A 12806-nucleotide genomic window follows, 5' to 3' on the forward strand; every position below is an offset into this window, starting at 1 on the left:
AGCTTCCTGGTAGCCCCTGCAGGTACTGGAAGTGGCTATAAGGTCTCCCCAGAGCCGTCTCTCCGGGAAGATCCACAGCCTGCTGCACACAGTGCAGGGAGGGGGCAAAAGGCACAAGGAAACGGTGTAAGGTAGAGAAAGGTCAGAGTAAATCCAGACCCAATCTCCATGAGTTTCTGCAGAAAGAAGAGGGAAACACGCTTCGGTTCCAAGCTCCAACGCTGACTGCTACAGCACTGTTACCGGGCAGAACCGAGGATCGAACCCGAGAGAAATGCTTTGGGCCGCATTTTCAGCTGATGTAAAAGCTCACGAATTCTGAAAGGCCTCAGGGAGCCAGGCAGTCGATATGTCATCACACACTGCACAGAGAAATCAAAAACTGGGTGTTTTTTTTCCTTTGTCCTGTGGCATTAACAAACTCTCAGAGAGGAACATGGGAACAGAACAGTCGTGGGAGTCGCTTCATGTTTCGGCCGTCTTCATCAAAAGCTGTGCTTCTCCCAGCTTATAGCAACACCCCAACTGGTCACAATCAATTGGGATACATCCGAAATCTGCCTCGAGCACTTATTTTTGCAAACACATCGATGCCCAGAGAATTCCTGTGCACACCCGCTCCCATGGGTTACATCAACTGAACAGAGCTACGATAAACGCAGGTGTCACCTGCTTCCCTGGTTGCTTTGTTCTAATTGGGTTTTTATTTCATGTCAGTACTACAAACCCCCAGGAATTTGCCACTGTTCTGTATTTTCATTCAAAAAGCCAGTACGGAGAGCAAGCGCAGTAAACCAGGTTTCCATTAGCCCCCCCTTCCACCCGTTTCAAACCCCTTTTACGCGATGGCCCTTGCTCTGGCATGGCAAACCAACGGGGCCATCGGCACGAAACGCAGGTGACAGCAGACACCCAGCAGCCCACATCGGCTTTTGAGGCCCCGGAACGCGGGTGGACACCTGTCCCTACAACAGCCAGGCGGTACCAAGGAGAGGGGAGCCCAATGGGCCCTCAGTGGGCACGGAGGTAGAGCAAAACCCCCCCTGGCACCGATCCTCCCCAGGCAGCCAACTCTTCCCCAGCCACCACAGCGTGATCGTGTCCGTCCTCGTGTGCTACAACAGATCCAAAGGCAACAGCAGACCTGGCCACTTTCCCCAGGTGAGGACACCCCGGCTTTGTTTCCCTGTGTCCACCACAGCGAGCCTCTTCTGTTGCTGCACCGTACGGTGCGTACAAACGCAACACAAGGCTCCTTTGCTACCCCGTTCTTCCGTTAAGTCCACATTTTATTTATGCTTTGCTGTTGGCAGTTCAGTCAGCTTTACACACACGAGCTAAAACCTACCCCAGAATCACGCTGACTGCTCTGAGGACCTAGAGAAGCGACACGATCAAAGTTCCCTTCCAGAGCCATACGGTACATCTGCATTCCCACAGCGTTTTTGTGGTTCAGGTTGCAGAAGTGTTCAGAAAACCAGTGCCAGGTCTGTCCCAGACTCAGAGTGGAAGAGTTACGCAGTTCTCTTCCAGGGATTTCAGTCTGACACACAACCACAGTAGCAATCGGAAGCGTTTCTTTCTAGGTAAGGCCCCGGGTTGCTCTGCAGAACACCGGCTTCTCACAGCTGGAACTGGATGCTCTTTGAGGTCCCTTCCAACCCAAACCATTCTATGGTTCGGTGATTCTGACCTCTCCCCCTCCCCAAGCCCTCACCCCGCCAACACGGCTAGAGGCCGGCGTACTCCCCCCTGCAGCTGCATCACTTGAACAGTATCAGTTCCGACGGGACTTTATGCTACTTCCCATGGGTAAGGAGGCGGCATGAGACTGAGCGGAAGCGCCGAGAGTCAACGCGGTGCCACCCGAATAGTTCCTTCGTTTCGACGCAAACAGGCATGTACCTATTCCTGCAGTCACACCATGTTGTACTTCCCGGGAAAAGGGGGGGGGCAGGGGCTGCCCCTGCCTGCCCGGCACAGCCTGCCCAGGTGTTTCTGCACCCGTAATGGGGTGAGCCCGAGGAAACGGTCACGCTGCTACAGCCGCTTATGGTGGATCAGCCCGCAGCAGCTCGGCCGTGGGCGTCGAGGTAGAACGTATTAACGGGACAACGCCCCTCGCTCAGCCCCTTCCCTGTCTTTACTTGCTCGGAGGATCCAACTCGTCACAGATCTTAGAGAAGAAAAACAATAGGAAATGCTTTATGTGCTACTTAATCAACTTCCCGCTGGAAATCGGTTCTTGGGTGCCTGGGGAAGCCTGTGGTCCAGAAGAGTGCCCACGGGGAGGGCTCAGGCTCCGCGGCTACCAGGGGTGTGTGCGAGCCCAGGCAAACACGCTCAGCGCTCCCAGTTCCCCAGGGATTTCATGGGGCACGACCTTTCTCCCTTCCGTGAGGCATTTCCGTTTCTGCCACCTCACCTGCTCTTAACCACGCAGCAGGACAGGCAGAGTATCATTATCAATTGGGGAGTATCATTAAATCCTGAAGACCTAGTCTGCATGTTTCTAAGCTTTTGAATTTGTTTCCAGAAGACTTTCTAAGGACTCTAAAACACCCACCAGATATTTAAATACAATCAAGTATATTGAGACACATCCAAGTTTTCCATCAGCCTTCTTTTCCAAAGTGGATTCCACCGACACCAACCATTTTTATTCACCTGCAGAAACTGTTTCAAGATAGAAGAAGCAGCGAAATAGAAAACAAAAGCCAAGGAAAACCCAACGAGCTACAAGCTATCTGAATTCAGACTGCCACCAGGAGCAGGAAGCTTTTGTATCCCGCCTAAGTTCTGAGAAGATTTAAGAGCTGACAACGGTCAAGGCCCTGGCTGCTGCTACCGCGCCGTAAAGGGCTCCGGTTGGAGAGCTGGGCTGCCTGGCAAACGTGGTTCTTTCGCAGCAACTGGCAGCAAACAGCAGCAACAAAGGAAGCAAAAAGCATCACTGCAAGTTGAAGGGATTCGATTCCAAGAAAATACAAAAACATTAAATAGAAAAACGGTCCTGGCAATCCAGAGTGAGAAACTTGGTACGGAAGAATCATTATGAAATGATGGACAGGAATTCAGACAAGAACTGAGCAGCATTTCATAGAATCACAGAATGGTTTGGGTTGGAAGGGACCTTAAAGACCATCTAGTTCCCACCCCCCTGCCATGGGCAGGGACATCTTCCACTAGACCAGGTTGCTCAAAGCCTCATCCAGCCTGGCCTTGAAGCCATGTATGTATTTCCATATATAAAGCTACTTAAAAGGCCAATAACATTACAAGTGGCACCCACAGAAGTATTGTTACAGGAGGGGAGCGTAACTGCTCGTTTAACGGCTCTGGTGAATCCACACTCGGAAAGCCTTTGTCCTGTCCTGGTCGCTGCAGGGAAGGAGAAGCAGCACATCACGACAGTGAAAACGGAAATGTAGGACCGGGGAACTGGCTTACGCGGGACAAACAGTTGCAGATTTCGATTCTGCTCGGCTACAGGGGCACGTGACTGCAAACGCATCAGGAAGCTGCCAACCGCACAGCTGACGCTGCCCAGGGCAACCTCGCGCAAGATACCGGAACAGCAGTTGTAAATTAAGGATAAAAATAGGCAGCAGAGATCTTCGAGACAGCAAAGAAAGGAATGATCATGTTTTCCTGCGCTGGACATTTTTCTACAGTTAGATTTTGGGTGAATTCCTTCAACCCCTTTTCCTTCCCATATTCCCTCTCCAAGGTTAAAAACCAACAGACATCTGCACACCGGTCTGACCACCGAAGGAGGGCACCGTTGTTTCAGAACCGTGCCAGTGCCATTAAGGCTACATTAAACTCTTCCAAGGAAACAGCCCGTAGGTCAGTTTTCTTATCAAAAAGTGGCTTCAGGAATCCTAAAGCTAAAAAAAAATAGAGTTGGGTGTTTAAAATCTGATGAGAAGGTGAGCCCTTAGCAGAACCGGTTGTCCCCGGCTTGGTTTGATTCCCCGGTCTGCAGCAAGCATGAAGGAAGCAAGCAGGAGAGGGGTCTGTCGTGCCACCCGCCGACTCCTCTGCCTTGATCCCTGCAACTCATCACCAGCCTCATCTCTGCCGCTGCTGAAAGCCAACAGGGCTCATACGGCTGCCGCTGAAACCCGTGGACACACCGCAGCTCGCGTTGGGAAAACCGGACGACAGGATGGGGATCTCTGCACTCGAGTGCTGGCGCCTGTGTCGACACAGCCGGGAAGAGCCCGCCGTAGCAGACGCTGCCGGGGCAGGACCCAGCGCTTGCTCGGCATGAAAGGGCCAGGGGACAGGCGCTACTTGGTGCCCGAGAACAGACCCAAGGGGAATTTTTATACCTCCGAAGCGAAAGGACGTTTCTAGTAGGAACCTGAGGAAGTCACACAGTGTGAAGGTGACAGTGCCCAGACCGCTACAGCCCTCCCAGCGCAGCAGAGCTGGCGAGGCTGTACGGGAGGGCGCGTCGCGGCGCCCATGAAGGCATTAACGTGCTAATCCCCGGAGAACAACAGGAGGGCGCGATCAACACCCTGGAACGGTACGGGGGTGGGGGGAGCACACACAGGGCGCGTTGCTCGCGCTGCTGCTGCACAGCAAGCTGTGCCGCGCCAGCGCAGGTGGGTTCTAGCTGCCAGCCAGAGAGAAAGCGCACTGAGCTCTGAAGAGCTCTTCGCTGGCACTCTTCTCGTGAGACCGCTCGTGGGAGGAACAGAAATGCCACGCAAGGCCCTGGCTGGGTTCCTTCCACCTTCCTTCCTCCTCAGCACAGTCCAGCTGTGCAGCACGCAGCGTGGACAAGGCAGCTCCCCCCAGAAAGCCTCGCCGTGCTCTAGAGAGAAGGCAGGTTGAGGCTCTACTCCCAAGGCCTCACGGCTGAGAGAAAAGCGGTATCATGAAGACGACAGCACCGGAGGTAAGAGAAGACAGGGATCCAAAATTACTGTTGTCCTGCTTATGCTGCGCTGGAGCAGGACCACAAAGGGGGAAACTCTCACACCTGTCTTACAAACTATCAGCATCTCACCCTCCCAAGAAAAGTCAGGCGGGTGTCTTTCACCCCAGGGGAGAATTTGCTTTCAGCGTGGATTTGCAAGCGCGAACTAACAAGACTTAACGAAGACATTTAAACGTGTATTCGGTTACTCTGCAAGTTTCCTAACATGCCACTCCCTCTAGTTTACACGGTCGGTCTTTTAACTTTCAGGTGAAGTTAAAACTCTCTGCGCTGAAAGCCCCACTGCGATGCCTGGGAACTGAAACACGTGCCAACAAACGCACCGAGCCACTTGGCCCCGACGGAGTTTATCAGCCTGTTCGTTTCTGGCAAAAAGTCAGAGGTAGACAAAATTTATTGAAACCAAAACCAAAGTAAATGGCTACAGCGGCCAGTTTTTGCCCGTTTTAGCTCTGGCAGAATGGCTAATCTCACTGCCTCCTGGGATTTAGGAAACGCATAGAAAATTTTGGAACCAGAAGCGCTTTTTCATGGTACAGATGCTAAAACAGAGGAGGCCAGGCACAACAAAGTGGCGGAGGAGGCATAACAGCAATTACCGTAACACAATCTTCTCCCGTCCTCTCAAGTTTCACTCTGAAAAACAATTACGAAACATCACTGTGGAATTTCTGGCTCAATTTCAGCAAGACACACTAGCTTTAAAACCAGAGAACTTAAACTTTCAAAGCTGGTAGTTAGTAGGGAAAATAATCTGCAGAACTCTGAGCTGAGCAGTCTCTTTGCTCTGCTGTGCTCGTGCATGTGCCACCGCAACATCAGGCTCTGCACGGCCAGTGAGCTGTGACAGCCCCATGCGATCTCATCGCTGCCGATGGGATCCAGGCAGGCGCAGGTGACCAACTCCGTGGCCGAAAATGAGTACGTTTCCCCATACATAGATAGTAACTGAATTCCTTTTATATAAGGCTGTACTGATTTTTTAACAGTAGCAAAGTGTTAAAAGGCTTATTTTAGTCACTAAACAACCACAACCCAAATGTACAAGAGGTAGAAATGCTGCGTAGTATGGTTATGGACTTCCCCCTGGGTCAAAGTCACGTGAACCACCACATCACATCCCCTAGGAATTTTCAGTTTCCATCTCTCCAATGTTACACTGTCAGGAACATGAGGAACTGCTTTGCTATTTATCGGCTGGTTTTACGGAAGACCAGAGACTCCCTAGTAACTGTTTCAGAACAGAAAGCCAGACTGAGGTTAGCCATGGGGGACTGGAAACCTTCAGGCACCGCTTTAAAGCGTGCCATCGCCCGGACACGACCACCGCCACAACGCCGCGACAGTAACACGCGTGTGACGCTTCTGGCTGGTACCGTGTTTGTTAAGTACAAAATCCAGACTCGCTCCGCCCCGAGTGAAGAAAACATTGCACCTTTCACTGCAGCTATCCGTGTAAAGGCAGCAGCTGCCAGAAAGAAAACAGGCCGTCCTTCGAAGTCACAAAGATGCATAATATTCCTAGTTTGCCGCCTGAAAAAGCAACCGCCGCTGCAGTCACTCTCACTTCAGGGGTGGGGGTGCGCAGGACTGGAGAGAGCCGCAGCCGTAAAGGGTCATGTGTTTGACACGTCGCTGCAAGCTCTGCACTGCGAAAAAAGCAAATGCGTTTGGCAAAGCCGAACCAGCACGTGATGTCTTTTACCTAGGTAGTACACAATACGGAGTGATCGCCTCTGAGACACCTTGTTTAACAATTACTGGTCCAAATAAATACGAAGGACTACAACTGCAGTGCTCACGGTAGAATTCTTGAGTTAAAACTTCCAACAAGCATTTCCAAGCATAAATGGGAACACCTTACTAAGTCCAGGTTAAAGGCTACTACTAAAAAACTGGGAAAAAATCTGAAGTGACTTGAGCACTGGGGAAAACGTGGAAGCGTAAGAGTGATCATGGCTATGTAGCATGTTCACAAATCCTGTGTCCTTTCCTCAGCCTACCCATCTCTCTCCCTGTCAGCCCAGTGCCTAAGAACACACCTGCGACCCTGCAGGCCTTCGATTTGATAAGCGGCCTTTTTTCTATCGACTCGTTCGTAAAAAACACCATCAAGCTTGTGCTCATTAAATATATATATGTATATATAAAAACATACAAAAAGTACAAGATAAATCACATTAAGAAACTTTTACAGTGTAATTGTCCTGATTATTTTATTCTTAAGGGCCAAATTTTTTTTTTTGTGCACAGAATCTCAATGGGACTGTTGTTCCAGAATTCAGCACAGTGCCGCTGCACAGATTCACCTTTCTGTGCAGTCCCTTAAAAAAACAAAAACCAAAAAAAAAAACAACCCCAAAAAACAACACACACCACAGGACAAAACATTCTTCTTAAATCAAATTCTATTTGTGAATTCAGCAAAATAATTTCTATAAAATAAAACAGCAAAATATTTAAATAGTATAGGGTGGGCTGTATCTGTTTTGCAGGGGTATTTGGTTTTTAGACAGGTTCCAAAAAAATTACACACATTCAAGTTACCAATTTTCATTTAAATACAGTATTTACTGATGCGTTTCTTTAAGTCTTTAAACAAATGTTTATTCTGGAATAGAGATACCTCAGAATTGTATTTGACTAACCAGTAGTTTCTTTTATAATTAAACCCTGCTTCTAATGTTAAGATGTCCTGTATAATGGATAAAGAGCTAAGACAATTCTCGCTTTCAAGTAGAACTGTGAACGAGCAGAAAACCAGCAAGTTAACTTGGTGCAGTGGCACTCACGAGTACTGTGTGATCTCGTCGACTTCCGCTTCACTGGGATGCAGTAGAAGGAAAGTGTTAGAAGTTTATCTAAGAAGCTCTACCAAAGAAACAAAACAAGCACACCAAATACAGTCTATTATGCTCCAGGCATCCTGGCATAGCAAATTTTTGCATATTTGTTTTAAATCTTTTAAATTCCTATTACTGAAAACTAAGTGTTCTTTATCCCACCCAGAGACAGAACTGTCGAACATCAGATGTGAGGAACGCATGTGAAACTGAAACCCACTTGTTTGTCACGTTTCCCCTCCCCGTTTTATCATCTAGGTGGAAGAAGAAGAAGCTCCGAGCAATGCAGCTGTCACACTGGGACAGCTGCCATCGCGTTTTCTTTCCCCCTCGTTGGCTACACTAACTTGGTGTGAAGCCATGCTAAATGTTACAGCATAACTATAGCTTCAAAGTGATTAACCTAATACCAGAATGAAAAAGGCAATGAAAAAAGATCTAGAAACAATGTTACATCACCAATTTTCCACATCAACCAAATAATTAAAAGGTTACCAGCCATTACGTTGCTCATAGTAAAATCGACTCCAGTGGCAAAGAATTAACATGAAACTATTTCTGTGGTTGACATGGATAGGCTTTTTCGTAAAGGAGTTGATCCGACTGCCGGGAGGCAGGCAACACTGGTCGCAGAGCGCAGCAGATATATCAAGAATTTTTTTTTTTTTTTTTGTAGATCTGTGAGTCTCATCAAGACAAAAAAAAAAGTTTCTTGCTCAAGAATTAACAGTCAAACATTAATATACTATATACACCTTTGCCATTTACACATTAGCATCAGGCCATTTATTACAAAACACTATACACTTTCCACTGCAGGCGGGTTATATATTGACAGCAATTTTCTGCAGATAAGACAGTGAATAGACTCTCCACTCCATGTTGATTAGGAATAGTTTTTCTAGTTTTAAATATTAGCCAGACACAGAGAAAGGTTGGACTGTAAGGCCTGGGTGCACAGTCTCGGTGGAGCAAGTTAATCGATTATGTGCATTTCACTAATCTTTTGTCTGAGGCGGGGAAACTTCTTCACTGCCTTCGTAATTTTCTTGTGCTCGTTGGCCAGTTCGCTGAGGGTTGTTCATATGATGTGCTGCCGGGCCTGTATATGGCTGTCCATGCACGTGGTTATTCTGCGAGGAAGCACAAACATTTTGAAGGGACGTTAAACCTGTCGGCCATTTCCCAGCCACTTACCCGTTTTTCCTCCCCCTTTCACATCCAGACTGTTGGGAAGTACCCTCAAGTCCTCGCAGGAACGTCTATATACGAACAGGCATCCCGGGCCCTTCATCCCTCCCAATCACATCTGTCACTTACCTTTTTAATTTAGGCAGGAGGTAAACGAGCTTTCAGCTCGCAGAGATAAAAGGATTAGTTGAAACAGTAATCTCGGCTTTTGAGTAACAGCTACATGCAAAGCAAAAGCAGCAAGAAAGACAAAACCAGGAGATGAGAAGAGGCTGCCTAGGTGCTGCAGACATTAAAGCTGTGCACGTATTTCATCAGCAGATTCAACCACCCAGAATTTTTTTCCTAAGGCAATGGGAAAAGCAGACCTGTATTTATGCAGCGTACTTCAATTTCTAAGAGGGAAAACTTTAGTGTTACAGAACTGAATGAAATCCAGACCAGTCGTTTTCTACAGATGCTCCACCCCAATTTGAGTCGTACACACATCTGGCAAATGAAAACATCTCATTTATCTGCTGCTTTGCAGAATTTAACTGTGGAGAAACTAGGAATGCGAAGATTGTGTGTGTTAGTGAGAAATGCCATCTCTTGCAAGGAAGTGAACACATCACGCGGGTAACGGTGAGGTTACGGTGTGTGTCTGAACTCAGGAGCTTAGAAAGGAGTGGGAAAATCTGCGTAACTTACCAACTGCTCTGCTGAGAACATCAAGTAAGGAAAGCAAGATGGAGGGAAAATGGGTTTGGGCAGGAAAGGAAATTAAATTAGCAGATTTGGTATATGTAAAACGAATTGGAACAAAAAATGGCAACTGAGTGGGGGGGTCTAAATAATTTAGTCGATTCACTAAAAAAGCTGGTTATGATTTCTTTCAGATCTGGCTTTCCACTGAAAGACATTAACAAAGCAGCCGTCTCACACAGATCTAGATTTTGCATGTACTTCAGATTTGGAGATCAGTGTTCGTAGCACAAGTTACACGTAACAAGAGCCCACCTCCATTTTTCTGAAAGTCTTCCAATTACCCAAACTGAAATTTAGACCTTACGGCTTGATTTTGTACTTAAAAAAACAAGAAAGCAACTGACAAAATAGTATCAATGTCAAAAACACGACAGAATCGAATTCACCGTGCCCTAGACTGCGATGACATCTGTCCCCCTGCTCTTTCTACAGACGATTAATCCCTAATCTAGTAACATTCAAATTCTCACCTGAAATTCTGATGGTGAAACTGTTCCCGACAGAATGGAGGTGTATCTTTACTCCTCCAAGTGTAATATTCAACAGCAACACGCTTCTGGCTAAATGCCTATACTTTAAGTTACCATAAATGCTAAAAAACGCTAAGCTGCAACTCTGAATAGATGGTTCAACTCTGAGCTTTTACCTGTTGATACTGAGAACCAGGTGAATGGGGATACAGTGGAGCATCTTCAGGTGGAGAAGACTCATGTTCATCTGGGGCATCAGGATCATCTGGTTCCTAAAGTTCGAAAAAACCCATTTGATTTACTTAGGTAAAACATATTAATGATTATTCTGTCTAATCCTACATGCAAGTGATCGTTTCAGATATGCTTGGAGAAAAATTCCACCCCACCGTGTCACCCACAGCTTGTATTGTGCCGCACAAGAATTCCCACTGTCAACACATTATTGGAAAAATAGACCCGTTCATAATCTACTTTAAAGGGTCAACTTCAATTCTACACTGCTAACTACTTAAGTGACAGGTTTCTATAGAATCAGTAAGAAAAGTGGAAATAACACTCAGGATTATGTAACTGAAGCCAACAAAAATAGACATCCGTATTTATAAAATGTGTTACCTCCTCAGTGACCGGAGACTGTTGCCAAGGTTAATTACACATAGAAGCACTTCGCTCAAATGTCTTACTGCAACTCGAATTAATTCCTTACCTCCTCTGGGCAGAGTTCACAAGCTTTTGCAAGAGTCATTCTGGCACTGTGCGATCTCTCTAGGAAGTAGCCGTTTGACGTTTCGTTGCTTTGTATTGGTGGAGACCAGTTATTGTAGGTGTACTGGGGATTGCCAGTGTACGGTCTACGCTCAAGCTCGTCTCCAAGCCATTCGACTGCCCAGGTCCATTTTCTCTTCAGATCTCCATTGCTCTGCAGATGGAAAATTAACAATTCAGAATTACTCTGTCTATACTTCAGAAGAAAAGTATTTTTCCCTCTGTATATGTCAGCTATCAGAAACACGCCACCAACAGATACGCTGCTGTTTAAAAGACTCCCTGAAACGTTCTTTTTTTGCACCAAGAACACTTCACAGTCTGCAGATTTGCAGCTGCATCACAGAATCCGGTGTCCAAGTTTAACCAAATTGCTCTCAACCCAATCTACTGACCTTCTGACAGAGGAAGGTTCAGATAAGTTGTACCTGGAAGTTGTAATTTCATCAAGGTGATCAGAACTGAATAATGGTTGTTTTTTTTAAATACACAGAAATGGAAAAACAAAGCAGCAAGAAGCAGAATAAAAACTATCACCTGAAGGATCTGGTAGGCTACAGGACAGTTGCTGAAGAGTGCTACCATGCACTTTATACACTGGTAAGCTCTTTTCTGATAATGATTCTTAGAGCGCTGAATGGTGTCAAACAGTCCATCCCTGTCATCCGGGATTCCCTTCAGTGCATTGTGAATCCTACAAAAAAACCCCACAACTTCAAGTGTTAGAGTTTTAGTATTTGAATTGAAGCTTCACTTTCAAGGTAATTATAAAAGGGACAGCTTATGACTTCTGGTTTGAGTAAGGTTTTTTTGTAAATCAGAAAACTAACTCGACACATCACGTAAGTAACTTACAATTCTAGCACATTCGGTAATAAACTCTCTGAACGAGATATATAAACCAGGTAAATATGATAAAGTTGATGGCTGTGATTAGAATTAAACTGGTTAATTTTTATTACTTACCTTCAAAATCACCTGCATTTACAAAACAGACCTGCTAACCCAGTAAGTTCTTACAGAGTTGAAGCAGTTAAATCTTCAGCAGCATGGCTGCTTACATTGCAGTTAGGCTTCTCAAGGATACACTCTTCCAGATGCCGTTCCTCTGAAGAGGCAGGAAAGGTACATACATGTGCATGGGGGTGAGGGACTTGGCCATTCCCTGGAACTAAGCCCACTTTCTGCCAGTTCTGCTCTCGAACAAGGGGTAGAGGAAACCAATTGCCACCCTGAAAGTGTGTAGGAACTGAGAACTGACATACTTTCGGCTTTGAAAAAAAGGCGAAGGAGGGCATGGAACCTACACTGACGTCTCGAAGAGCTACACTCATTGCAGGAAAAGCAACGGTCCTCTTTCCTCACAGCCCTGGCAACAGTCAGCTAACAACCTAGGCTCCATCTGTAAAGCGACAACGTGCTTTACTTCAACTGATTTACTGTAACACTGTTATTGTAACACTGTTATCCCAAACCTGGCACTTGGACTTGTCAAATCCAGAGAAATCTGAGAGTGGGTCTGATGCTAAACAACAGCAGCAGCCACCTCACAAGAACACAAGTAGCACCGAAGGATGCAGTCCAAGATCAGATGATGCTCGTTTTCTGCAAGTTAGAAGATTACTATTTACTATGAACGGTTACACTGTTTGGGGTGTTTTTTTTTGGAAAGAGAAGACAAAGATCGTTAAAACCCCCGTTATCACAGCAAAAACAAGAGCAGGAAAGAGACTGCTACACCAAGGTACCGCTAGAAGTGGCTGCAAAAAATCAGAGGATGACTGCAGCTGGCCACTGCAGGGGATGAATGGCTGGATGGTCGCACTCAAGAGA

At 46.6% G+C, this 12806-nt stretch overlaps 1 protein-coding gene across 1 annotated transcript; it reads right to left on the minus strand.

The window, feature by feature from the left end:
- Positions 1–7344: 7344 nt before the first annotated feature.
- On the minus strand, positions 7345–11667 carry LOC104512092 (probable ubiquitin carboxyl-terminal hydrolase FAF-X; the record flags this gene model as incomplete). The annotated part of the gene is made up of 4 exons (XM_010154944.1): positions 7345–8930; positions 10382–10477; positions 10915–11127; positions 11511–11667. Coding segments are annotated over 4 exons (601 nt in total), but the record flags the coding sequence as incomplete, so codon positions are not given.
- Between the last annotated feature and the right edge of the window lie 1139 nt (positions 11668–12806).

Source organism: Eurypyga helias, unplaced genomic scaffold, assembly GCF_000690775.1.
Source record: "Eurypyga helias isolate BGI_N326 unplaced genomic scaffold, ASM69077v1 scaffold23057, whole genome shotgun sequence".
Classification (NCBI taxonomy): domain Eukaryota; kingdom Metazoa; phylum Chordata; class Aves; order Eurypygiformes; family Eurypygidae; genus Eurypyga; species Eurypyga helias.